Below are 27,961 nucleotides of genomic sequence, written 5' to 3'. Positions count from 1 at the left end.
GGCAAGAATGAGCCCAAGTGACAGTCAAAATAAGAGCTCAAAGCGTAAAGCCTTATCTCAGTATATTCTGTGTAAAAGTAACCACTCCTGGTTTGATCCTTCTTTTTTTTTTAGTCACTTATCAGAAATGACAGAAAGAAGTTGTGTTCCACTAAACAGCAAATCTGACAAAAGTAGTAGATGAAGCAATGATTTGTGGAGGAAAGGTGAAAGTGTCTTTACCAGAGGACTGTAATGCAACATACGTAACCCAAGACCCCAAACTTTCTTCATCTGTTTATCAGGTGTTTAACAAAAATTTTCTGCCCTTGACATACACTTCTGCGTTTTCCCCTTAGCAGTGAACGTAGAAGGAAAATAAATATATAAATACATATATTTAGGAATTCTATTCTGAAATGTAATCCCAATGTTAGGGCACTTTCTATCAAAATGCTTCAAGTGAATGAGTCTGGGGCTAAATGCATGCTTCAGCAAGTGTGCAGAGCGTAATTCTTTCTGCAGTTTAACTTCACATTTAGACTTACAGTCTCATCTTTCAGATACAGACAGTGGTCCTGGATCTCTGATCCTAAATTCTGACTATCTCTACAATATCTTAAATACTTCTCTGAGGTTATTGATTTTTAAAAACAAATTAGCCTATTTTGTTTCTATGGTCTGGAGAGAGAAAGAGGGGAGTCATTCACTTCATGTAGATGTTGTGCTAGAAGTAACTTGTGTCTTTCAATAGATTATAGAGATATGTACTTCATGGGATACAGAAGTAGCTGAGGTGTGACTAACTCTTAATTCATTTAGACAGTTAAGTAAGTTAGAACCAAACATCCATTTATTTGTCAAAGTGTAACTCCATTTTCCCTGAGGGATACTTCTTACTTTGTGTTCCTTTTGCACTTCATCAGTACTGATATAAATAATCAAAACATTTTTTTTAGCTTTCCCTGGCCTTACTTCTGTGCTTTCAAATGCAAAGCAAGTGCAAATCATTTCTGTTTCTCTTCCAAAGGCAACTCAGTCTTCATCGCTCAGGATAGAGAGGCAGTAGGATTGCATTTGATGTCTATAGTACAGTTATGTAGTTATTTCAGGATTCAGGAATTAATAATATAGGAGAATTTAAAAAAAAAAGAAAGAAAGAAAAAGGAAGGGGCACAGTATAAACGTTTATGTAGGATGTAATTAAGGGGAATATGCACTCTAAGCATTAAACTGTGTTTCATGTATAATTTTCTAACAGAAAGGTGCTTTTTATTCCCCTTCAAATGTGAGCAAAGGGATTTCCTCTGGTCTACTGCTAATGTACCTCTGGTAATTCTCAGCTGAAGTCACTGGGTGGCAGGTTTGCTCAGGCTTTCTCTGGTGGAAAGGCATGAGCTGCTGTGCATTAGGCACAACAGCTCTAACTCTTGTATTGCCACACAACTCTTCTCAAACATGAAAGAAACAATATTCCATCATGAACATTGCAATCAATGGACATGTAATGCATGTCTATGCTTATCATTTCTTGCTGATCCTAATCTGTCTTCCTGAGAACATTGCTAATAATCCGTGGTGACATGCAGATCAGCTTGATAAAACTGATTTCAGTTCTCAAAATAATTTTGATATTGTCATCACATAAACATTGTGACATACTAATGAAATTCATGTAAATACCTGCATAAGTCTTTTTTTCTTTAAATGGAAACTTTGGTAATGACACCATTTACTGAAGGCATAAGTAATTTGCATTACATTAGTACTAAGACTGATTAATCAAAAGAATGTTTGTCAGTGCTGTTTTGATTTCACATGACTGATTGTAACAGTGATATTTGAAATGAAAAGTACATATACTAATTGGTTAACTTTCAAAGAATCAAATGCTTTCTTCAAAATCTTGTTATTAAATTACTTGCTTTTCACTTCATGTTTGTTATTTAATTGAGGAAGTAGACATTAACACATCCTTTAAAGCACTACAGATGTAGTGCTTCAAGTAATCAGGAAACATCTGATGTCTGGTCATTTGTTATTTATGGATCTGCTTTTTGCCACGTATGTTTAAAGATTGAAAGAACCTACTTTTAAAATATACTGAAAAATAATGTACACTACCCAAACAAATTGTTTTGATTTTTAGTTTGTTACGGAACATTCTCTTTAAAATGTGAAAGTGAAGTTGTATCATTGTATTTTTAATACACTTTCAGAACATGTTAGTTCATTTGTATAGATAATAAGGAAGAAGAACTGCATAGTTTAACTCTCCCTTTCTCTTTCCTTAGCTTTCCCTTTTCTTCTCTTAGGAGTTCTTTACCTTACCAGGATCTTTAATGATTGAATTTCTTTTACTGAACCTTTATCAGGAGATCCCAGGCCCAGTTCTTAGGTGGTGGGCATTGTAATCAAGTGGCATTGCAATCAAGCAAAAAGCTCTTACTGAATGAGGAGCATGGGATGAGTTGGTGCTGACACACCTCATTGTCATGACTGCTACTGAGTAGGAATTAAGATCTGCTGAATCCATGCTGACTCTGAAGTCAGGCCTCTGCATTGTGCTCTCCCGTGTTTGCAAAGACATGGCAGAAAGTTGACCATATGTGTCTGGTGCAGAACTTGCAGGGCTTGTACCTCAGGCTCTCTTTGCTTTTGAAGTCGCTTCTGAATCTAACCTGTCTGTGCATAACTGCAACAGTATGGACTGGACTTCACTGTATTCTCAAAAGTTACTGGTGTCTTTTTCCACTTGTGCAAATATTATTCATCTTACCTTACTCCTCTTCAAAGTGCAGAAAGCTTTACAGTCTTTGAAGAACACATTTATAGTACTCTGAAGAAGTGTGGCCAGCTACTTTATATTAAGGTAAATCACACACAAAAGGGCCTGTTTCTTTGCCTTCACTGCAAAAAGTGGTTAGATCAGATACCAACATCCACACTATTGATGTGTAAAACTGTCGAGATGAATTCTAGATTGAAGACATTTACCAAAAAGGAAAGTTCTCCTAGACATTTTTGTAAACCACACAGATTAAGTTGGACTGTAAAAATCCTATTAGATGAATATAGCATAATAGCTGCTTAGTTTTTCTGAGTTACAATTTGCTGAGAATGGTGACTCCCTGCTTGGGCATAATAGATAAAAATGCATTAATGTATGTTCCTGCTCAACAGATTACTGACTAGACAGTTTTACTTTATAAATCCCTCCTGTACTGCAGCAAAAAAGATAAAAAGATTTTCATTTAATTTTTTTTCACTGGTAATCCTCCTTGCAGACTGTTGAGTCTAACCACAGCTATATGACAGAAAATCAATAGAAAATTCAGGAGGAGAACTGAAGAATTTGAGAAAAATATTTGGATAGGGAAGCTCAGTTACCTGCTAACAGGGACTAAGAAGCTTGGTATGGACTGGAACAAAACCTGGAAGTCAGAGACATAGTGAGCTCAATCAGTACAGTTTGCTAAATATACTGGGGGAGTAGATGGTTGTTCATAAAGCATGGCCAACCAAATCATCTGAGCTCCTGATTTTTCTGAATAAAAGTCCCAGAACTCTCTGAAGGCACTGTCTGAACCTATTATTACCAGTGTCTTAATGCAGCGGGGAGACACTTTGGACATGAGTGAGTTTGAAGTCAAATATTTTCTCCAGATTTGGGGAAAAAAATCTTAATAGTAATGTAGTGCATGGAATGAGATGGATGGAGCCAGTGGTTAAAAGTAAGGAAGGGTAGGAAAGCAGAAAACATAGTGCTGAGGGTGAAGCCAACGAGCAGTTAGCTCTGACAGAAGGCATTGAGGAAGCCTATTATTAATCCACAGTGCTGTTTCCAGCACTAAATGTTAAACAGTTTACAGAAATGTAGCCTATTTAAGGGGATCATTATATGTCAACTACTGTTCTAGAATTAAAAAAAAAAAGAATCTTAGATGATGGTGAGTCCTCACAAACTGCCCAAATCCATGTAAAATGTCTAGATAATTCTGCCAAAAAAAAGAATCTGTGGAGAAAAGTCTATATTAGCATCAGGATATAAGACTATAGTAACATAAGGTAGTAGGAGCCTGTAAACAGCATCAGATCTTGTCTAATATCCAGCTGTGTCTATCGGGTATTACAGTCATATAATCCTTAGAGTGGGGAGGGACCTTTAAAGATCATCTAATCCAACTCCCCTGCAGTGAACAGGGACACCACAGCTAGATCAGGTTGCCCAGGGCATGGACCAGTCTTGCCTTGAATGTCTCCAGAGACAAGGCTTCCACTTCTATAGGAAACCTGCCCCAGTGCCTCATCACCCTCACTGTAAAGGTCTTTTTACTTATATCCAAATTTATATTGGATATATTACACAATTGTTACCACATTATTGTCCCATGTCAAATGCACAATATATGATAGTAAGGTCACTTTTTTATATTTCTTCACCTTGATAAGATCACATAGCAGATGTTTAGTTTTAAAATAAGAGGGAAGATTTAGATTAGATGTTGGGAGGAAATTCCTCAGATGATTATGAAACACTGGCACAGGCTTCCCAGAGAAGCTGTGGATGCTCCATCCCTGGAGATGTTCAAGGCCAGATTGGACGAAACGCTGGGCAGCCTGGGTAGCAAACAGCCCACAGCAGGAGCATGGAACTAGAGATCCCTTTCAACTGAAACCATTCTATGATTCTGCTTAAGTTAAACAGGAGTTGAAAAAGTCTCACGGGTTAAGTACTGCACATAGAAATATAGTTGGTAGTTGATTGTGAATTTTCGTTGTCAGCCATAGCTATGAGCCATGAGTACAAGTCAACAAGTATATAGACTTTTCTTTTTCCTCTTAGAGGTAAAATAATGGGGCATGTTACCACAGGAGTACTGGTACAAAGCAAAGTATCCTGAGGCATTCACAACAGTGTGCTGAATGGGAAAGAATAATGTGTGTGTTGGAAGTATTTCCCAGTCCACATTTCAGAGGTAGAATTAGCACTGTACTTCCTTTACATATAAGTATAGTTCACTGAAGGAAGAGGTTCTTTATCGGGAATGGCTCTGTCATCATTATCCTGCTGATTATTTTATTTAGCCATCTATTTTTTTGCCAGATTTGGCTTATAAAACAAAGTGAGATAAGATCTTCCATGAACATGAAAAAGACACTGGAACTGCATTGATGTTTTTGTCCCCATATAATCTGTTATCTCCATATCAGGAAAACAGCCATAATCATATTTACATAAGCATTCATCAACAGCTGTTGGATTTTCTGTATTACGTACTTTTATCTAACAGGTAGCAGATCCTCTCCTGACAGGAACAGAACATTTCAGATGAACATTTTTAAAGTTCATAGATTTAGGTATAGATTTTAGAAAAAATATTTAAGTTATTGCTAGCTTTGGAAAAAGTAATCTCCAAAACTCTCATCTCTTCCAAGTTACCTCTTACTAACTGTTCTATCATTGTATTCCCGCTGTGCATTGAAACACATCTAAAGTTCAGATTTTGGGAATTCTCCATCTCTGCATACCAGATTCTTATATAATTTTGTTATTACAGAGGGACTGTCAGCTTCATAGTAACATAAAGTCCTCCATTCTTGCTGAGGTCATGACCGAAGTCAAAAGAGTAGGCTCCTATAAATGATTTTCAGTCATGTAGGGTTATGTTCTGTAGACTTTTAGTAATTATGTGCACAGGCAAAGGTGACTGTCAAAAAGGAACAGTGGATCTCAGACATAGAGCATACAGCACTATTTTTGACATCAATATTAAAGCATAAACATAGGGTTTGTGTGATGAAAGTCTTGGTTGAAACTTGGTAAATGTCTGAGTGGTAAACCACAGATACACTTGGAACATCCCTGAGTACTGCTATCACAATTTCCAGTCTGTGATTCAGTTTTCTGTGTATTAAGGAAGGCATTTTTGAGCTCAGCCATGCTGAGGTTTTTCAATGAAAACATACAGTGCATTCATATCTAATTTGTGGACAGAATCTGCTGATGCCCATACTCTTTATTTGCTTTGTAAGCTCTTCGTTTACCGCCAAGAACTTGGGCTTCTTCTGGTGCATGAAAAGCTTTATCACCAACTATATAAAATCTTTATTCAAGAGAGCTTCTGAACCAACAGGGTACAATACCATATTTATAGGCTGATAATGTTTAAACTACATTACATTTTTCCATTTGGTTTTCATCATTTGAATTTTAAGATCAGGTTCCCAGAGGGGAAATTATTGTTAACGGATGTATGTGGGCAAATCATTAGTAAATGCAACAAAATATTTTAACTTATTTGCTAAAATACAAATTAGTGAGTACTAAGACTTAAGAAATTGTAATCATTTTTATGAAGTAGAAATGAGATTAAGAGACTTCTAGGTTTGTGCAGTTTTTGTAAAACTTATTGGACAAACTTTCATATGTTTATATGTAGATCAAAGTGTAAGCGATGATAAGAGACTCACGGACTGTAGTGTTCTTCTTAGGATGACATTTAGTGTTAATAAACTACAAGCTTATAGCAGAGAACTAGAATAGAGGATCGTTTGTCTCTTCTATTAAAAACTGAACAACAAGGCCAAAACAACGTAAAAACCCAACCACAAACTGGAAACTCAAGAGGTCAGAGTTTACACCATTTGTTTGTTACCATTTTTGGAACTCAGAGCAGTAGGTAGCTGCCCTTCTCTACTCCCACGTTGGTACTGATACTCCTAATTACTTTTCTTCAGTTGACAGCACTGTGTAGCCCACTACATACAAATATGCTTACATGTGTTTAGTCAGGCAGCTAGCCGGCGCTCATTTACACAGTAATCCCCACAGATTTTCACAGGATGCTGTCCTTGAAGGTAATCCCCCTGCAATTCTCATGAATTAACTGAGGGCAAGGAGCACTTATCCAGAAATGCTTCCGTTCCTGACCTATCTTGTGTAGGAAAAGGACGGTTTTATCTGACTATTTTAATCTCCTCTAAATATATACTCTGAACTTGCTTCTAGTTTCAGAGCTTTTGGAAAATAATTAACTTCTACTTTTTCTTTTTTTTTTTTCCCCTCATTTTCAGTCAGGAAACATAAACTGGATGACATAGCTTTATTTCATTTCTCCAAAACATCAAAATTCAGTGACAGTAATGACAGACTGTGATACTTCAAATTGTGTTAAAATCTTTGTTGTTCACTAGGACTGTCCAGTTATAATAATAACACTAGTTCTTATGCCTAAGCGTTCAGCATTTTTACTTACTGTTTTGCATCTGAATTCTTTTTTGAAGGTTTCAGGATTGCAGTGTTTTGGTTTCCTTTTTTTTTTTTTTGTAGCAAAATGAGATTTCTGAACAATCTGGAGTGAATTACGAAAACACAATGTTGCCCATTCCAATTTTGTGTGGCATAAAACCATCTGTTCATCTTTTCTAACATTTCTACTTTCATGAAAGCAATCAGATATATTTTGTGTATATGTACTTGTTTGTTTTTCTGAAATACCTCTAAGATTAGCATGTGCATAAACTTGTGATTTAACCTACTAATCTGTTTTGGGTTTGTTTTTTTTTTTTAGGGATAAGCAAATTATTAGAAATGTTTATTTTTAATCATATATATAATTGTATTTCTTAATATAAAATGTGTTTTCCATTCAGGGTAACTGTGGTATATATTGTGGTCTCTGTTATGCTCCTTGTTCTACAGGTGCATGTCTAGTGGATTCAGAGAAATGTCCTAAGACAGAAATACTTCCTTCAGCTTGTGGTACTATCACAGATAGCATGAGACAGTGAGCATTATAGCCATCTGATAGTGTGACTACATATTTTCCCCAGATCACTTAAACACTTTTTATTGAATTTCCATACAAATATGGCTTTTATTTCTTTCTTTTTCTTTCTTTTTCCTTTTCCTCTCATTTCTTCTTTTCCTTCTTCCTCTTCCTTTTTCCTTTCCCCTTTTCATCTTCTCATTTCTTTTCCTATTTTTCTTTTCATTTCCTGCAGAATGATTAAAACTTAAAATGTATTTATGTGGGGATTTGAGAGAACTTCTTCACATGATACATTAAGAAATTTTAACTCTTTATATCATCAGACAAGGGTTTTAAACCCCTCAGCAAGGGTTTTAAATTTGCTGTGAGAATTTATCACATTTTCAAGACATCCATTTTCCATTTACTCAACTTATGGGTCATTTATTGTGAATGGACATTTTAAATACCATTCTCTCTCAGCTTCAGCTCCTTCTCATAGGGGTAGTTAAAACAACTCATGTCACCTGTAGCTCTGCAAAAATTAAATGAATGAATTTCCCTGAAGATTCCTATAGTAAGAGAAAAAGTTCATGAAGAAATAATAATTCAGTATTCAAACATATTTGATTAATGAAGAAAGAGTGAATAAATGGGAGTTTGCCAAAGCTATCCATTAAAACAAGTAGGCATCCTTTGCACACAATCATAGGGGTTGGAAAGGACCTCTGGAAATCATCTAGTCCAACCCTCTGCTAAAGCAGGTTCCCTGCTGCACATTACACAGGAAAGCGTCCAGGTGGGCTTAAAATATTTCCAGAAAAGGAGACTCCACAACCTCTCTGGGCAGCCTGTGCCAGTGCTCTACAAATCTCAAAGCAAAGAAGTTTTTTCTCATATTTAGATGGAACTTCCTGTGTTCCAGTTTGTGCCCATTGCCCCTTGTCCTGTTGCTGGGCACCAGTGAAGAGAGCCTGACCCCATTCTCTTGACACCTGCCCTTTACATATCTATAAGCGTTGATAATATCCCCTCTAAGCCATGCCTCAGGTGTCTCAGCTTTTCCTCATACAGAAGATGCTCCAGGCCCTATATCATTTTTGTGGCTCTCCACTGAACTCTCTCCAGGAGATTCCTGTCTTTCTTGAACTGAGAAGCCCAGAATTGGACAAAGTATCCAGATATGGTGTCACCAGAGCAGAGCAGAGGAGGAGAATAGTCCTCTTGCAGTAAGGATAACATGAGGGCACAATTAGGAACCCTTGTCTTAAATATACAAAGCAGGTACACAGGCTATCTCTACAGCTGGACTTTTTTCTAAGTGTACAAAATGGTGGCTTTTAATTTCTTGTGAGCTCATAATGCACCTCTTGATCTAATGATTCAGACATCAAGAAGGTTAGCTCCTGGCACACTACATGTAGTTTTTTTTCAGAATGTGTAATTTGTAGGTTAGTCAGTTTCACCCCAACTGGAGAACTTTTTCCTAAAAACAAGAGGCTAATAGAGATTACTTGTGGTCCAAATGCCACATGGTCGTGAAGCGTTAAGCTGCTAGGAGAACTGCAGAAGTTTTGGAAAGACTATATATATGGATTGCTATTTACTTGCACTAATAATAATCTTTGCTAAGATTTTTTTGTTGTTGTTGTTCATTTAATTTATTGGAACTGACTTTCTGTATTTTTTTAGCATGTACGTTAAAAAAAGCTACTCAGTAGCTTTACTGAATGAGCTACATTATGTGTAATACAGCAATTAAGTTACAAAGGACTTCATCTTTGTATTAGACTCTCCGGAATGAGAAGTTGATTTTATACTGCAGTCTTTGCTATATAATACTGAATCCCATCACTTTCTTTTATGTGACTGCAGTTAATGATGACACCTACTATAAAATGTTCCTCTTAGTTAATTGTTCTTATTTATAAGAGCACGTTCTGTATTTCTGTAGAATTTTATTCACTTTATGTTTTATGTACTAAAAGCCTGGAAATTCTGACTGAAATTTAAAGACACCATGCAGAAATACCTAGCCATTATAAACTCTTATGCTATATTTGATTAGAACCAGCAGATTTTAAATCTGTGAAGATGGGAGTAGTACTTCCTCTGTAAACTTGCTAGGTGGAGACACTCTCCCCCTTCACCTTCTCCTCCCTCCCCGCAAGAAAAAAAAGCAAAAAAAAAAACAGAATAAATTTTCTATTAAACAGATAAAAAGCAGTCAGTATTTTCCTTATATATATATATCTAGCTACATCAACTGAAGGTTTTAAAAAGTGAATTCAAAATAGCAAGATTTCCAAAGCATTGTGTAAAGCTATCTGAGGTTTAGACTTTTTTTGAATGTTCTTATATAATATAAAGAGAAATTAGAAGGGAAAAGATTGAAGATGTCCAGAAGTATGACAGTTAAAAAAGTGTGGTATGTATACAGAGAATGATGCATATGTCAGCAATGGCTGCTGGTAGATAATTTGGCAATGTGAATGGAAAGTGAGCTTTGGGGCTTGGATTAGACACCAAACTCTTACATAGCAAAGTGTGCTAACATGAATTCCCATTTTAACTGTACAGGTATGCTTATGTCACAGAAGAATACAGACCAGTGCCTTTTATCTGGCTCTGAGGACAACTTTTGAAGGAAGTTCAAATTTGCTAAATTTTATGCTCTCCCAACACTGTATGTAGGAGACTACATTTCCAAGGATTTCTTGTGTACTAGATGCCTACGTGTTGGCTGGGGCTCCTTTTGACATAGGCTAAAATTGTGCATGGAAGGCATGCTAGGAATTAAGTGGTATACACTTAGATAATGCCACAGCAGAAGAGGCTTTTTGTAATGAAATGTTGTGCTTGTAGGAACTTGAGAGGTCCAAAGAGGAGTGAGTTTCTTTATTAACAGTTACTGCTCATTGTCAGATCTTTGTGTTTGCTTATTGATTGCCAATTTAAAGCAAATGGCCTTTGAGTGGGAAATCATGAATCCGAAATTAGATATTGTTAGCCTTGCATTGGTGAAGTGCGGGGAAAGGATTAAGGTCTGTGGTCATGATGACAGTGATGATGATGATGAGTCTGTGAGCCTCCTGAATGGAAGATTGCTTCCCTGGAGTTTCTGATGCTCTCTGTAGTGGCTGGCCCTTACTCATCCCAGGTGGAGCAAGTCCAGTAGCCAGGGCCAGGCCCAGCCCAGGAGCAGAACAAGTCTATAGAGAGAATGCCAGGCCAAGGACAGGTGGGGATGGCGGCTGGCCTTTCAGGGATGGCTATATCAGACCACAGTGAGGTGGGAGCTGTAGCCAGGCCTAGATTGTAACCTGCCTGAGATACAAATCTTCATGCTGTTTTAGGTCTGTAAAAGAACAGCCAAGCAGCATTCTGATCTGTTAACAGGTCTCCATGAAACTGTTATCATACAAACATGCATAATTAGGAAATAATTGTATAGATGAATTGTCTGATTGCTGTTTATGAAAAAAAAAGGCTTAAAATAGTAGAAAATGAACAATGCCAGCTTGTGAAGAAATATCTACTCTCTTGCATCATGTTTTTTTTCATATATGGTAAAGAGCAAGCATCTCTTCAAGAAACACAGGGCATTTAAAGGAGTTGTCTCATGAATCAAAAATACCTTTGAGAGTGATCTCAAAATAAGCACTTTTTGGAAATAACTACTACTGTATACCTGTATATCAATGGGGAGGTGTGTGTAGATGGTATCAGTTACGCAGGGATGTTTACTAGCTTCATTAAGTACTCTTTTTAACAGATTAAATCCAATGGTGAGCTGCTCATTAAAAATGTTCAGCTGCGGCATGCTGGAAGATACACATGCACTGCCCAGACAATTGTTGACAACTCTTCAGCTTCAGCTGACCTTGTTGTAAGAGGTAAGGTTCTCTGTGTAAACGAGAAATGTTGCTGTTTTGTTCTGCTGTTTTTCATCTAGAAAAGTAGGGTGTTTCTGGCTGTTCAGAGTATTTTATTTCTCATTCAGAAATAACTGTAATTAAAATGAGAATTACATGAACATGTGAAGTCCCTGAGTTCTTATCAGTATACTGATCCTGTTCTAGAGGTTCAGATACTTATCTGTTTTCCTGAAAATCAATAAAGGTTTTTTTACTATGCATACTTTCTTTCTGTTGAAGTACATTTTAAGTAGTTTGATTTGGTGTTTATTACTAAGTATCAGAGTTGACTGTATCATTTCAATATAATTACTGTATAATAATTTAAAGAAGCCATTTCTATTATCATGCTTTATTGATTGTACAGTTTTGTGTAACACTAGGCCTACATTTTTAAAGGATTGCTAGTTTTCAAATGACAGCAATAATGACATTGAGGTTAAGATAATCACTCCATTGTTGAATCATTCTTCTCTCTGTAAGTTTTACTGCAGTATGAAAACACTGCATACTCCTCTGGTTTGTATGCTACAAGATACATTACAATGTGTGGTTTACAACAGCATGAGTTAATTTGTGTCTTTGGGCATTTTACTGTTTTATGCCTCCAGGAATAATATATTCCAAAGTACTAATGCTCTGTAATGCTCTCAATTCAAAGAATATATAACATGTACTTGGATCTGCATTGCTATCATGTTGTACATTCTAGTTTTATTATACATCTGTCTAATAATTGAAGTGTAACTTGTGCCTTAATTCTGTTTCTGTCATCTGCTGAGGTTATGGTTTTAATATTTTTCACTGAGTCTTAACAGCCAGTGAAATGCCATCAGTTTCGGATGAAATGTCAAAGCAAATTTGATGTAGGTGAAATTTCAGAATTAATTTCAGAGAACTGTGATGAGAAGGGTTTGGTTTTGTGCCTTAGTATTCTGTAAGCAATTCCTTTTAGAAAATAAAATGGGAATTAAGCTGCCTTGTCAATCTTTTGGTTCTCTCAATGTAGTAATCATATATAGAATCATAACTCTTAGCATATTTTTGGAAGGTATCAGCATTCATTTTATGCTTAATGTTCAGGTTTTAACATCATGATCGCAGTCCTACTTAGTGCTAAGCACTTTTCACTGCTGTTTTTCTCAGTGGAAGACTTTACAAGTTTGTATTTTTTATGATATATTGCAGAAGTAACATTATAATTTCACTGTATTGATAGTAAGAGGCAAGAGCAAAATTTGGTTCCAGAGCACCTCATCAGTGAAACAGTAAACTATAGGCACTGTTCATGCAAGCAAGATATTTTGTCTTTGCACAGGACAGTTCATATGATCTGTCCTTCGTGACATTAAAGCATTCAAATTTGAGTTGGGTTCAGGAGAACTGATAGTAGTGTGCAGAAGACCACGCTGTGAGACCTCTGAGTATACCAGCAGGGCTTGCTGGCCGTGATCTATTCTATCCAGAACACCCATGTGTGTATACTGTACAAGGACCCAGCTGCCCAGTTTAAGCTCAGTCCTAGCCCAGCTTTCAGCTACATTACAAATGTGCTGATTCCAGCACTGTCTCTGGCCCTGCCTCCTGAATGGACTTCTGACCTGTGCTTTGGGTACCTTCTCTCCTGGATGGACCTCTTGGCTGCAGCTTGTCACCTGGATGCACCTGATGCATTTTGCCTGTGGTGCCCAGGACTGCCTTACTACCACCTAGCTCTGCCCACCACATTCTGATCCTACAGGGCTGTATTCCTCACTGAAGGCATAGCCTACCCAGTGGTTACACTTATGTCATGGCTTAGCTTTCCTGAGGGAGCAGTTTGCCATTGGTGCTTCCAAGCACAGGCTGTTTTCAGAAACTTTGACAGTGAGATGACAAGCTGTAAGAAATCTTTTTCAAAGAAGGCAGGAAAAAAAGACTTAAGCACTGATGAACCTTTCCATACTCTTCTTTGTTCCGGTTCATTTAACTTGATTACTTTTCCTCAGTTGTATAGGAAAAGTAAGGAGCTCGAGAGCTGAAGATACGCTAGGCACACTTTGTGTTTAGATGTGATGTAGAAATTCCATTCCATTCTTATTGTTGTTTTCGTTCCTGTTTTCTGTGGTTTCCCTGTACATGCTGCAGATAAATTTGTCCTGTTATTTCTTGTTGTTTTGTTTGTTTGTTTTTTAATGTGCTCTGAGACTTGTTCAATCAGATTATTAAGTAATTACCTGAGTCACGTTGGCATGTTGTTATCTCTGGAAGTGGAATCTGAAACTCCTTCTCAGTAGTTCTCATACATAGTTTCTGTTTTTCCACAATTGGCATATCATATAAACGTGTATCATATAAAACATGTAACAGAACTAGAACAGTCTATAAGAAAAGAATAATATGAAAATATCTGTGTAGACCATGTTTGTAAATAGTTGCTCAGCTTCAAGTTACAGAATTACTGTTAAGTGTTGGGATTTCAAACTCTCATATATTTGTGGGCCTGTATCATTCACTTGCTTCATAGTGTTCTAGTTTATGTAATAAAAGTCACATGGTTTGCACATTTTAGCCTCCCTTCGAAGCACAGTCTACAGTTACACTGAAAAAATAACCCACACGAAGTGCAGGCATGACAGGAGTAGTACTAAAAATAGAGATGTTCAAAATGCATATAGATAAATGCAGCCATTCACTACAGAGGTTTTGCATGTTGTTACTGTTTAGAAATAAACCAGATACGATTTGACGAAGGGATGTAATACCGTTTATTAGGCTCAGTTATATACCTGGAAAAAACAGGGAAGTTTTTGGGAACAGAATTGTATCTTGTCAGATCTAAAGTACAGTTGACTAACTTAATGCAGATATGGATTGAGAATTATTTCTGTTTTATAAAATGACTACTTTGATAGGTTTCTTTGAGCAAAAATTGTGTACAATACGTAAAACTCACCAAGATGTGACTGTGAACTTGTTTAGGGCAAGTAGTTTTTTTTCTGAAAGGGTTTAGCTGCATGTTGGGAAGATAGTAACATTCCACGAAACATAGTATCATAGAATCATTTGAGTTAGAAGTGACCCTTAAAGGTCATCTAGTTCAACTCCCCTGCAATGAACAGGGACACCTACAGCCAGATGAGATTACTCAGGGTCTGCTCCAACCTCGCCTTGAATGTCTCTAGGAACAGAGCTTTCACCACCTCACTGTTCCTGTTCTTCATTACCCTTATCATAAAAACACTTTTTCTTATAACCAATCCTTATCTCCCCTCTTTTAGTTTGGAGACATTTCCACTTGTCCCATCAGAATAATATACAGCTAATGTACAGTACAGCTAAGAATTCTGAAATTCATCTTTTCAAGTATCAACCTTTTGAGGAAAAATAAATCATTATTTTCATGTTATTTACTAAAAAAAGGCAATTTTGTGACAAATATTTTCTCTTTTTGACAGTTTAGTACTTCTTTGTTGGTGACCTTTATGTTTTTTTGTTTTTTTTTTTTCTGGTGCTCAGGGTTTTTTTTTCTTTGTTTTACATGAGTAGTTTTAAGTTTTGTTTGGATGACTGTATGTAGTGAATTCCACATCGTGGCATGGCATGCAGTTCGAGAGTCTTGTTGTGGGAAGGTTTTGGGAGGACTTCAGAGAAACAGTGACTACTTCTGCTTTTGCCCAATTTATCTTAGCCCTTACGAAGTTCAAATCTCGTGGTGGGTTTACCAGATTTGGGTTAAGATGATGGGCCAAGACAGATATAAAGATGTCTATAGACATATAGTATTGTGTAATTAATCTGTAATTATTTACTTTTTTTCGTCAGGTCCTCCAGGCCCTCCAGGAGGTATAAGAATAGAAGAAATTAGAGACACTGCTGTAGCACTTACCTGGAGTCGTGGAACAGACAATCATAGCCCTATTTCTAAATACACTATCCAGTCAAAAACTTTCCTATCTGAAGAGTGGAAAGATGCCAAAACAGGTAAGAATAATGCCAGAAACAATAAAATAAATAGGTTACAACATTTTTGATTGTTAAGAAGCTTGGCTACTTGGAAAATAGTCACAATGAAAAGTAACCAGGGATACTAGTAATGTCTGCTTCAAAGTTTGGGACCAGGCACTATCCCGTCAGTTGTCAGTATTTTTGTTCCCAGCATTAGGAGAGCCTGAAGTGAATACCAAAATTTACAAACAAGAACAGGTAAAGTTTTTTTCTTTTTTTTTTTTCTCTTTTCTTGTTGCTTCTGGAATTGCAAAACAACATTTCAGGTTAATTTGGATGATAAATGAATGTCTTAATTTCTGAATATTTTATGCAGAAAATTGGTTGAAATTGCCTACTTTTTCTGTGAAGAGACCAGTTGGTATTTGCATCAAAAACAGCACTCCTAGAGAAAACAGCTAAGATTATCCTTCTAACCACTGGATGTCATCAGTGTGCCACATGATTGTAGTTGAGGAAACACCTATCTGAATACAGGCATGCTGACTCAGAGTATTTCCTTATAAAATTTAACATAAATAGATAAATTGTAGCAAAAAAATTAAAATACTGTTATATTTGAATGCTTTATGATGGATAGCATTGCTACAAGGTATACTTAGTTGTCCTACCAATATAATTCATTAGGCCACTGTAATAAACTGCAACTTTAGCTCTTTTAGGGTATAGGAATTAGGGTATCAGATACTCAGAATTTCTTAGTATTAAAAATATTGGTAATTTCAGTTATTTTCTTCCAACTAAGTTATCCTTTTAAATTACAGATATATATATCTTAGAAATAAACATTGATGTGTTTGCCTCAAAAGATCTGTTACCCTAGTGGAAGTTTTTTAGAGTACATAGTCAGAACTACTAGACCTGCAACCTGAAATCATCTCTCTCTTCTAAAACATGAGGAATATGTAACACTGTTGTATACAATTACCTCCAACAACCAGTACTACTATATGACTAACTTATGGTTGAGTAGCTTGGAAAATAGAACTAGGAGGTCCCTCCTTAACTCCAGTACCTCGTTTAACTGTTTTGTTAGAACAATTTTTTTTTGAAATTTTAAAATGAATGTAAGAATTAGAAATGTTCAAATAATTGATTAATTGCTTGTTTTGGTGAATATACAGAGGACCCATTTAGATCAGGCTCCCTTTTTTTCACTTAAAATTGTATTCTGTTTCCAGTTGGTAGTTTTCTTTTCAATAAAGGATATGTATCTGGGGAGAAGCCAAGCTGTGGGAAGATTTAAGAATTTATGAAGAGGAGATGACATCTCTGATATTGTCACATTTTGTGCTGCATGTTACTAGAACTCAAAATATTTGCGTAGGACATCCAGGTTCAGGATTCAGACCTTCACTCTCTCCAGTTCAGAGCAGACACTTCAATTCAGTTTTCAGGAAGATTTTTTTATTTGCAGTGTTATTGGCATGATGAGATGAACTTCTCTGCATCTCTGAAGTTCTTTGTATGATTAGAGAAACAGTTGTTGAGACATACAGTCAGACTTTCAGTCTTGTAACATGTTGAGTGGGACTCACATCTTTGAGCAGAGAAAAACCTGGTTTCTTAAATTCCTTTTTTAAGAAGCTAGCAGGAAATATAGAAATGTTTCATTTCTGAAAAGCTTAAATGGACTATTGCAGTGTTTCCAAATTCATTGCTTTTCTTTAGAACCACACAAAGTACTTTTGATTAGCTGAAATCACCATAGTAACCATTGCTGGCACCACAGCCAGTATTACTTAACTCCTGGGCTCCTCCCAGTTTGGTTCACTGCTCACTTTCGTAAGAAGGAGACACAATGATCAGTCCAAATTGATCTCTCATCAGTATTTAGGCTGTCATTTAATGCTGTCAACTTTCAATGTGTGAAACAAAAAATATACTTTGGCATTGCACTTTGGAAATCTTGTTGTTATTATTATTGCTACAACCATTATTCACAAGCCAAGTAATTCATCTCAGGTTTCATAATACCAAGTGTATTTGTTTGGGTTTTTTTTTGAAAGAATACTGTCTGCTTGACAGTATGGAAATATATGTGGATAGGTTATGTAAAAAGTTGTTTACATTTATGTTGCTTGTTCAGTTTGAGGAGATCAGAGTATTTTGGAAGGATTAATTCTCATAGTGTTGAGTTTTAATTGTTATTTTGGGAATTTGTGGCACAGCAAGATTAAATGGAGGGATTGAAAGCAGCATAGAAGAAAGAGTAACAAATTTTTATTATGGATTGGATGCCATAGGAGGTTTGCAATGGCTCTATTGTCTGGACAGAAAAGTAATTTCAGTAATGATGAGGAAGGTGGTTGACAGATGGAAAGAGATAGAAAGTGTTTTCCTTTTTCCTTCAGGACCATGCTTTGGAATGAAAAATGTGATGATAATTTGGTAGTGGAAAGCTCTGTCACTATTCAATACTATCCAATGCTTACATTGTAGTTCATGTTTTGTTTTTTTTTTTTTTGGCAGCCACTGCACTCATATTTTAATTCCAAACCTGCCACTTTCCCAGTGCAGAATATGTCATTTCTCATCTCCCTCTGAACCCAAGATTTTAGTTTGACAAGCATCTCTTGGCCCATGCAAGAAATGAAAATCCTCTGTCTTTCTGTAGCTGTAGAGTGTTGACTATCTATGAGTTGTACACACAGTGTCATGAGTTGGATAAAGTACATCCTAAAAAGGACTTATATAAGGACACTTATCCGCCTTGAATCAGAACTACATCACAGGTTGCAACATGCTCGCATGTAAGGTGCACCAAAATATGATTGCATTTTATAAACTACTCTTCCTCAATTGATCAGTCCCAAAATTTACACCTGCCTAGCTATTGCATACATCATGAATTTTTATTGTATTGTTTTTGCTTTACATACTTCTCCTTGTATTGTTCTGTAGATAAAATGAAATTCTGCAACTCCAATATATGTAACTAATAAGGATAACTACATAATTAAATGTACTTCTTTTGCTAGTTCACAACCAGTTAAAACTTAAAAATATATAATGGTTTATTTTAGAATCTAAGATAATGTTATAACTTCCAAATTCCCAGCCATTGCCAGGGTACTCCCTGTAAAATAAGGTATCCCTTTTGTATCATATGGTGCTCCTTTAGCTGGCTATATGCGGTTGTAGACTAGGGGCAGGTTCTGTGGATTTAAAAGCCTCTTTGTTGACAGACCTCATTCTGAAATTGGTATTTTCTAAAGCAACTTCTGATCTCTTTTAGAGCCATCAGATATTGAAGGAAACATGGAATCTGCTAGAGTGATTGATTTAATTCCGTGGATGGAATATGAGTTCCGGATAATAGCAACAAACACTTTGGGAACAGGGGAACCGAGTATGCCATCCCAGAGGATCAGAACTGAAGGCGCTCGTATGTAAACAAAAAATGTCATTTTTTTAAATGTCCTTTTTATTTTCATATTTTTATTAATTGTGTTTTGTCTTTTTTTTTTTTTTAAGGATTTTATCAGAAGCGAATTCAGAAAATTTAGTCACTAACTACTATAGATTTTAGTAGACTGTCTAGATGTCTTATAATTAAAGCAGGCAGGAAGGAAGCACTGTGATAAAACCAGCAAACTTGTCTCCATTCTTGAAATAGGCATGCTGTATTTTTCAGAGACTCCCTCTGTGATTTTTCAGAGACTTTCAGAGGCTTTCAGAGACTTCTGTGATTGAGATTGGGTAAACACATGCACTTGCTTGACATTGAGATTCATGGCTTAGTAGAAAAGAAAACAGATGCATGTTTTTGACAAGAAAATGTCCTTCTGCTGTTTGGTTTATTTTTAAATACAAGATGCATGACAGGGTGCTTGTATTACCACATAATGCTATTTATCTGTCAGGTTTGGTCTTGTGTCTTCTTATTCTGCATGAGAGATGTGACATTATTTGACATAGCAAATGCCTGTAGCAGTCTACTTGCTCTGTGTTAAAATTATTAAACTATTTAAGGACACCCTCTAGGTTCAGACAGGCCCATTTTAAAATGGATTCTCGAGAATGAGGAATTATATGTTATTATTCAAGATAATACATTCTGTTTGAACTGTACAAAGGAGATAACAGCAGTGCTTTAGGAAGTGATGTATCACTTCAAAATGGCTTTATCCAACAAAGCCTGTGTACCAGTATATCCTCCTCAGTGCATATTAGCACTCTTGTGCAACCTTGAGATATTTATGATTTTTAAAAAGCCTTTGTCCCATAGCTTGTGATTACAAAATAAAAATGCAAAACCAAAATTAAAAAATTAAATTTTGCAATTAGAGCAGATAGGTCATTGCTGTTATTAGATAGCACTTGAAAATGCATTTGCATTGCAAATTTGAAAGCATTTGTTTATAAGGATCCACATTTGGTCCATTTAAGAACTGTGTTGCTTAGGGAGAAAGAAAATACAGATTAGTTAAATCAGTCAGGGAAAGAAAATGTGCACAGAATTTTAACATTCAAAGTAGAAGAAAATTGCTTCATAAAAAATTGACTAGTAATATTGTGTATTTTCTAACTCTACAGCTGTATTTGAACACAGCCCAAGGGTCTAAATGAGAAATCTGGACGTGCTCCTTGTAATTCTGGGTGCACGGCAGCCATTTTTGAAATTTCAGGAAGGAGACAGAAAGATTAAGGACTGGCACGGGGCTCAGAAGAAACACTCACAGGAGGTGACCATGGTAGTGTCCTGCAAAGTGCAGTGTGCCACATTCACACTCATGAAGTTTGCTTGAGCCTCTTTATGCAGCCCTCATGACTGCAAATGCTGCACTATTTTAGCAGGATGTAGTGCTTTGCAGAATGCAGTCTGTTAGCCTGTCGTCCAATTTCCCATGTACAGCTATTGCCATCTTTGGTGGATGTTGATAGACATCAGTGGTGAAACAAAGCAAAACTTTAGTGTAGTATCTTAAGAATCAGTGAAGACTTCTTGCAATGCTACAAGAGCTTATAAGTCAGTAACTATTTGCTGATAAACTTGTATGCCCAAGAACATTTCCTTGCAGAAGCTAGAATTTTCATAAGCAGCAACAATAGCATTTGGGATGCGTTATCACCCTCCAGGGAGCTACAGAACAGGACTGTGTGTGCATTTTCATCTTAAAATGAATAAATTAAGTATTTTGTTTCCTAAACAGCCCATTTCTATACATCGCCATTATTTTTAACATTTGTTCTGTGTTAAACAGCAACAAACAGTGCTGCATCACTGAAACAGCAGCAGAGTAGTGCATCTCTGCTGTACTGTGTGTGACAGATAATGTTCATTCAACTCTAAAGTTATCAATGTCTTTTTCAGTTCTGATGTCTCTCTTCTTGTAGATAACTTTACTTTCAATAACATTTTAATTAGCATGCCAAGAGTTTGTGCGCTGGGAGATCTTTTAATAAAATCTGAATTCTTCGTCAATAACACCCATATTTCGCAGTGACTTCTTGAAATTCAGTTGATCAAAGGCTGATGATTCTATTTTAGCTTCAGTTTATGTTTGGCTTCATTCTCCACTGATTTTTTTTTTTTTCTGGAAGGCCAGAAATAAATAACATAAACTGTGCACCAAATGAAATTTCGAATTTATTTTTACATTTTTTTCCTTTCTAAATAATTAATTCTTTTCTGCTTTCCTGTTTATTCCCAAGTGATCCTAATAGTAGACCTCAGCAAACATCTTATTTAAACAGGGGGAGACCACTCAGGAACTATCCTCTTTCTCTCCTGTGACCTTTACTGATTTGTAGGAGAAAATGCCTGATCATGTAAGAGTATTTTAACACAACGAATGTGTCCATGTCATTAGAGCATGTAGTTAATACGTGTTCACCTGAGGCTCATTTAATGCACAATATGTGCATTAACCATCATTTGCTGTTTCCAGCAGTACTGTGCATCTCCTTACTGAGAGACAGCAAGTAAATACAAAACCACGACAGACAATAGCAATGAAATAGTCATATTTAGTGCAAACATGTCATGAATTAATTAGACAGCTCTTGCTGGGTGTTTTCTGTATGACATTATAGAGAAAAATTTTGGAGAAATGTCTATACTGGATTCCAGAGAGAAAATAGTTTTCAGCTGTTTAAGGTAGTTAAGAAAATGTAGGTACTGACAGAGTCTTATGGAACTATAAATACAGGGAGTTTGACAGAAATTAAATATAGGAATGACTTTTAATGAACCCTTGAGGCTTTCTTACCTTACCACTCAACTGTGCACCAGTGAGAGATTAGCAGATTTTATTGCATCACACAGAACAGTGTGAAATGCAATTACTAAATTACTTAAGGCCAGCTTTGGTTCTGAATATCTACCCACGCCAATCAAGAAGACATCTGCCATTCATCTGAACTAGAATAGGACTAGGAAGGAGGTGCTTCAAACGTGTACTCGTGGGATTGATGTAACACATTGTGAGTAAATCCATTGAAATAGTACATCCATTGAATAGGAACTAAGCACAGTCTGTTAACATAAGTACATGCTTATTCCCTGGGTACTTGAGCCCTTGGAATATCAGCATCTGAGGAAGCACAAGAACCATATGCTGTCTTTCTGTTGAAGCCTATGAGTAGTGTTCCACTTCTAGATATTAAATTAAATATTTATAGAGAGTATGGTTAAAAAGAATGATTGATTGCTAACTATGGTTTTAACTGGCAAGTTTCCTGTAGCAGTAGCTATACTTTAGTTTTGGCAAGACCGCAGACTGACAGCTACTACAGACTATCATTATTTTAATTTTGTGGCCCACATGTGCTCATTGGACTTACTGGTAAAGAGAAAAGAAAATCATACTGTTGCTTTCTTTTTACTGACTGCATACTCTGTAGTTATTTTTCCTGTCTCTTCTGTTTTTCTAGCTCCTAATGTGGCTCCTTCTGATGTTGGAGGAGGAGGTGGAAGCAATCGAGAGCTGACAATAACATGGATGGTAGGTATTGCACTGAGATGAAAGTAAGCGTGTACTTCCATGGGTCTGACCTTGTTGGTCCTGAGATGCGTGGAAGGTCTGTACTGTTCCAAATCCTTCACCACAAAAGAAGATAATTTCATCTCTGGGATTTACAGGATGTGAAGAAGTAATGCAGAAATTCTGTTTTGAAAGGATGCTTTTCGTCAGCCTTCAGATGAGCTACTGACATTATTTTGTGCATACGTGCTGATAGTTTTGGTTAAGGCTCCATGGGCAGAGGAGGAATCACTGAATGTAGAGCTTTGGTAAATGAAGCAAAAATTTTTATAGCAGACGGTTTTCTGTAATTTTATATTTTTCAGCATTCCTGGTGATAGGGCATAAATTGCAGTTTCAAGAAATACCTTTAATGTTCATGCTGAAAGTGGAAGTCATTTTCACTTAAACTTTTGCCAGATAGTAGCTGGGTGAGTAGGTAGCCTAAACTAACTGGACCCTGTCATCAGTGAAAAGAGATAGGATTAATAATTCTTTGAATATGTCCATCTCTCTAAATCAATTCAGATTAGGACAGATAGGATTCCTTGATCACAAGCTTTACATAAATGAATGTAATTTAAACTAGACACTTACATTTTCTCTGTGTGTATTGCAGAAATAATCTCTGCATATGTACATATACCCAGATATTTGCATAGTGCATGTGTTTCATATCCTCCTTTGCTTATCCCTTAAGAAAGAGTTTTTTTCCTAGATCAAGCTGACAACAGTTGTGATACACAGTTATTCTTGGTTTCTTTCTGTAGGCAATAGCTTGATGTGTCTTGCAGTGAGTTTTGAGGAGGAATAAGACCTTAAAATGTATTAGCAGCAGGCGTGCTACTACAGACCTGCATAATGAAGGTGGTGCTTATTTTTAAAGAGGGTGGGAGCAAACAGTAGAAGCAAATCAGATGAAAATTGAACTTTAGATCAGTATTTTTTTCAGAATACATGATAATTTTCATATAATTTACTTTTCTTTAGTGATCCATTTGTTTGATCAGCTATGAAAATCAGTGTTTTGTCTTTTGTCATTTTAGCCTTTGTCAAGAGAATACCACTATGGCAATAACTTTGGTTACATAGTGGCTTTCAAGCCATTTGGTGAGAAAGAATGGAGAAGAGTTACAGTTACTAATCCTGAAATTGGCCGTTATGTCCACAAGGATGAATCAATGCCTCCTTCCACCCAGTACCAAGTAAAAGTGAAAGCCTTTAACAACAAAGGGGATGGACCATTCAGTCTCACTGCTGTCATTTATTCAGCACAAGACGGTGAGTACTAATTTATCCAGATAATGTTTACACTGTGGATTCTAATCAGCACTGCATTAGGGTCCCTAATTAGTATAGCAACTGTCCTTCAGCAAGGAGAATGTATTTAGCTCACAAATAATTGCTGTTCGTAGTCAATAACGTTGGACTTTCTAAGTGCTGGAGATTACTTGGTTATACTTCCAGTCTTAATGAGCAATCTGCAGAAGTGTTCAAGATTTTTCATACTTCTTAGAAGATTTAATAATTAAATTGATATATATACATTGTCTTCATATTTATTATCTAAAAAATTTTCATCATTATCCAACAGTTCTGCCAATGTGATCTTAATACATGTGATTGACATGTGTATAGGTTTTTTTATTCTTAATAGACCACACTGAAGTCTGTTGTTCTAGTATTCAGCCTAAAAATTGTGAAGTAATGATAGTTCAGTTCTATTTAGTTACATTATCAGCATGTTTAGAGGCTAATATAAGTCAGCTTTGTCACATTCTTTATTGCTGTTTGGATGTTAGAGATACCAAGTGAATAATTTAATGAAAACCTCTGGCATTTCACTAAAATCGTTTTCTTAATTCTTTCTGGAATTATTTCACATGCTGTGATTGTTATGATTGAAGTTTAAATGACATTTTCAAAATCAGCAGAGGAGGGTAAGCACCAGAAGTTTACCTTAATCAGAAGAAATATATACAGTATCCTAATTACAACATAATCACTCGAGCCTGTTTTTAGAAAAGTATAGCTTATTAACTTCTGCCAAAACCCAAAGCATTGCTCATTTTTTTCTTTCTGTAGAACAGAACCTCTTTCACAAAGTCAGCAGATCTAGATGAAAGAGCAAAGAGGAGGGCTATGATAACAAGGCCACATTCTCACACTTCCAAGTCTATTCTTTATTCTGTGTACTTTATGGGAGATTTATGTTCATGATTCCCATCAGCACTAATGGGAACTTTGCACACAAATCGCCCACACACAGAGAAAAGATAAAGTAGTCCTTTTTGTTTCATATGATAATTCAGGATTCAAGCTAGCAACACGCAGCTATCTGAAGAGATTAATATTAATCCTTTAAAAAAACAAAACAAAACAAAACAAAAAAACCTTAGGATATTGTCTTTAACAGCAGCGAATTATGATTGTTTTTGCAATTGTCTAAATAAGTTAATAAATTGCTATGGTATAATAAAAGCCACAACTGCCAAGTAATGTTTCAATATCCATCCTTTCTCAGAGGCCTTATTGACAGCGGACTGATAAGCTCACATGTATTTATGTTAGGATTATACTATCTGTGTCAGGGATAGGATGTGTTTGTATAGCTCTCTTAAGTTCTGAGACATAGCAGAGTCTAGTAGCTCCAAAAGGTGGAAGAAAAGCAAATGTGCAGTAGTGCCAGCTTCCAGATAAATAAATCATTTTGGTGGTTGCTGGTGTTCTAGCATAGATTTTAGCAAAGTTCAGACACTTTATTGGTAGAAACATTTGTGAACAAGTGATGCCCAGATATAGGCAGCAAATGTAGTAGAAGCTCAGTGAACCTACTTCTTTTCATAGATTTCAAACACAAGAAGCACAAAAAATGTCAGATTTGTGCTGCTGTAAACCTTACCAGTACTGCTAACAGCTGCTGTGCAAAACTGACTTGACTACTGAACATACCAAACACAGGAAGTGCAGAACAGGTTAGAAGGAATTTTCCAGCAGAAGTAAAGAAAGTTAATCCAAAAAGCATTCTGTTCTTGCCTCTGAAATTGTACAGAGTCCCCTTGCTGCCTCCCATCCTTAACTTTATAAAGTTACATTTAGGATTTATATATTTGTGCAATGACAGCTTTTTTTTAGTGAAGAGGATTTACTGGAAGCACATTCAATTGTTGTTGTTTTGGTTTTTTTTAATTGATAGAATTACTGAATTAGAGGTCTTGAGAAAAGCAGCCGATGTCATCTTTTTGGCTCAGGAAAGACTGCAAACATTTGCAGAACATTGATGCCAAATAGGGATGTAAATTTCAAGCTCATAAATAATCATGAGCAGATGAAATACTATTTAGAATATTGTATCAGCAAAATCCCTTTCAGTTGGAAATTTTCAATATGAAACATTCTGGGAAATTCTGTAATTAATATGATGAAGATTCTGACACTGATTTGGAACAGGATTAGATGATCACATTTATTCCACCTGTACTTCTGTACCTCTGAATCAGCAAGTTGTACTATCAGAAATTACAACTTCTCAAAGGCAGCAGAGGTATTTAAAGTAATATGGTCATACAATATTCCATACTAATATTTACAAGCATACATACACACACATACATACATACATATGCGCAGTGACAGTATTTCTGTTAAGCTGTATGTTTGGTAACATATCTCTGTGTGTCTAGTTATAATTATGAGCATCTTTATTAAATTTTGTTACTGGAGAACTTCCGCTTTCCCACATGTTTTAAGCCAAGTTCCATATCTGACAGCTCCATGTCATACCTTCCATTGCTAGTAGAGAGTAACAACTGCTAGCAGTGAGTGCACAGGCCTCTTGCTTATCTAAATGCCTGTCATTGTGAAAACAATTTTGTAATAATGCATCATTTTTTCAATTATGCATTTACATTATTAACAGTCACTGAAAGACAATTACAAAAGGTAACTTTGCATATAAGATTATTTTGTTACCTAGGATACTTTTCATATGAGATGTAGCTGATTTTTTTCTTAACAGTGGCTGTTTTGATGCATAGTTGACTTGATGCCCAGTTAGAAGATTAAGTATATGAAAGCTTTCCTCAGCTCATGCTGCCATGCCTGTCTGTTGCAACTTGTTTCAAAAGATTCACAAAAGAGTGCTGTTCTGAGCTTGAAAAACTTTATCTTTTGTAAACATTGCTAAGTTAAGGCTTTTGAAGTTCCTTACCTCATTTAAAATACAAGCAATGGTGAAATTAACAGCTTTTTGTAATTTACCTACAGCCTTCTTAAATAAAAATGTCACATTATTATGGTCTGTATTCTAACTTGGCTGGTATCCCAAAAAAACAAAACAAAATCAATATGGCTGATAGAAGGGTACTCTCAAATTATTTCACACATATGTTTAAGTTTATATGTGCCACCAGTCAGCTCTTTAATATCTGGTCTCATGAAAACTTTGTGTCATCATGACTAAGTGACTTACATAGGAATATTTGTGTGTAGATACTTTAAAAAAAAAGAAAAGAAGATGTATATGTTTTAATCTGTCAACTGCTGTCCAATTTAGTAAATGATCACTGGATGCTTCATTCAGTTCTTTGTCAAAACCAGTTTTTAATTTGCACAGAGGGAATCTCTTGAAACGTGAAAATACATAATCTCAGCCAAGTAAAGAAACGTTGCTTTGTTTTGTTTTTTTTTTTATAGTCCTTTCCCATACAGATCATCACTGAATTTAAAGTTTACGCAAGTAAAAACAGATTAAAGACTAATACACGATGAGTTTAACAATAGCACCAAATGAAATTAGATATTGTACATGTGTTCCATCTTCCAGCTCCAACTGAGGTACCTACAGATGTGAGCGTGAAAGTTTTGTCATCTTCTGAAATTTCTGTTTCTTGGCATCATGTTACTGAGAAATCTGTGGAAGGATATCAGGTGAGTATAGCTGCAGCACTGCACGTTTTCTCATTAATTCAATTTCCATAGTTAAATGCAAGGGTAATTCCTATTGTAACATTCTAGCTCTTAGGTTCACTTGTCTTAAGCTTGCTGTCCAGATTTCACATCCCAAGAAAGAGATTATTTTTGGTGCTGTGTACTTCCTTACTAAGACATTGGCAAGTCATCGTTATATCACGAAATAATGCTGTCTGTTTATGTTATGTAATCAAATGAGTATGTTTACCTTCTCAAAACATAGTGAAATTAAATTTAGGGCGTAATTGTCAACAGAGACATGAAACTGTAAGTAACTCATGACCCATTTAAAGTATCAGCAATTATTAATATAATTCTCCCACAAGTTCTTTATTACATGGAACATGGTGAAATACACATATAATCCTGTAGAACAGGTACAGTG

General features: G+C 36.0%; 1 protein-coding gene across 2 annotated transcripts in view; it reads left to right on the top strand.

The window, feature by feature from the left end:
• The window catches only part of CNTN1 (contactin 1), a gene marked incomplete at both ends in the record, with an annotated part of 85,484 nt that overhangs the window by 35,073 nt on the left and 22,450 nt on the right, over positions 1–27,961 (top strand). For both annotated transcript variants that reach the window (XM_079549502.1, XM_079549501.1), the window contains 6 exons: positions 11,509–11,629; positions 15,455–15,613; positions 18,876–19,025; positions 22,517–22,587; positions 23,652–23,886; positions 27,431–27,534. In XM_079549502.1, the coding sequence (XP_079405628.1) occupies positions 11,509–11,629; positions 15,455–15,613; positions 18,876–19,025; positions 22,517–22,587; positions 23,652–23,886; positions 27,431–27,534 (840 nt within the window). The remainder of the gene's footprint in view (positions 1–11,508; positions 11,630–15,454; positions 15,614–18,875; positions 19,026–22,516; positions 22,588–23,651; positions 23,887–27,430; positions 27,535–27,961) is intronic.

The sequence above is a fragment of the Tetrao urogallus genome (genome assembly GCF_951394365.1).
Source record: "Tetrao urogallus genome assembly, chromosome: 1".
Classification (NCBI taxonomy): Eukaryota; Metazoa; Chordata; class Aves; order Galliformes; family Phasianidae; genus Tetrao; species Tetrao urogallus.
This window is presented reverse-complemented; position numbering and strand designations above follow the sequence as displayed.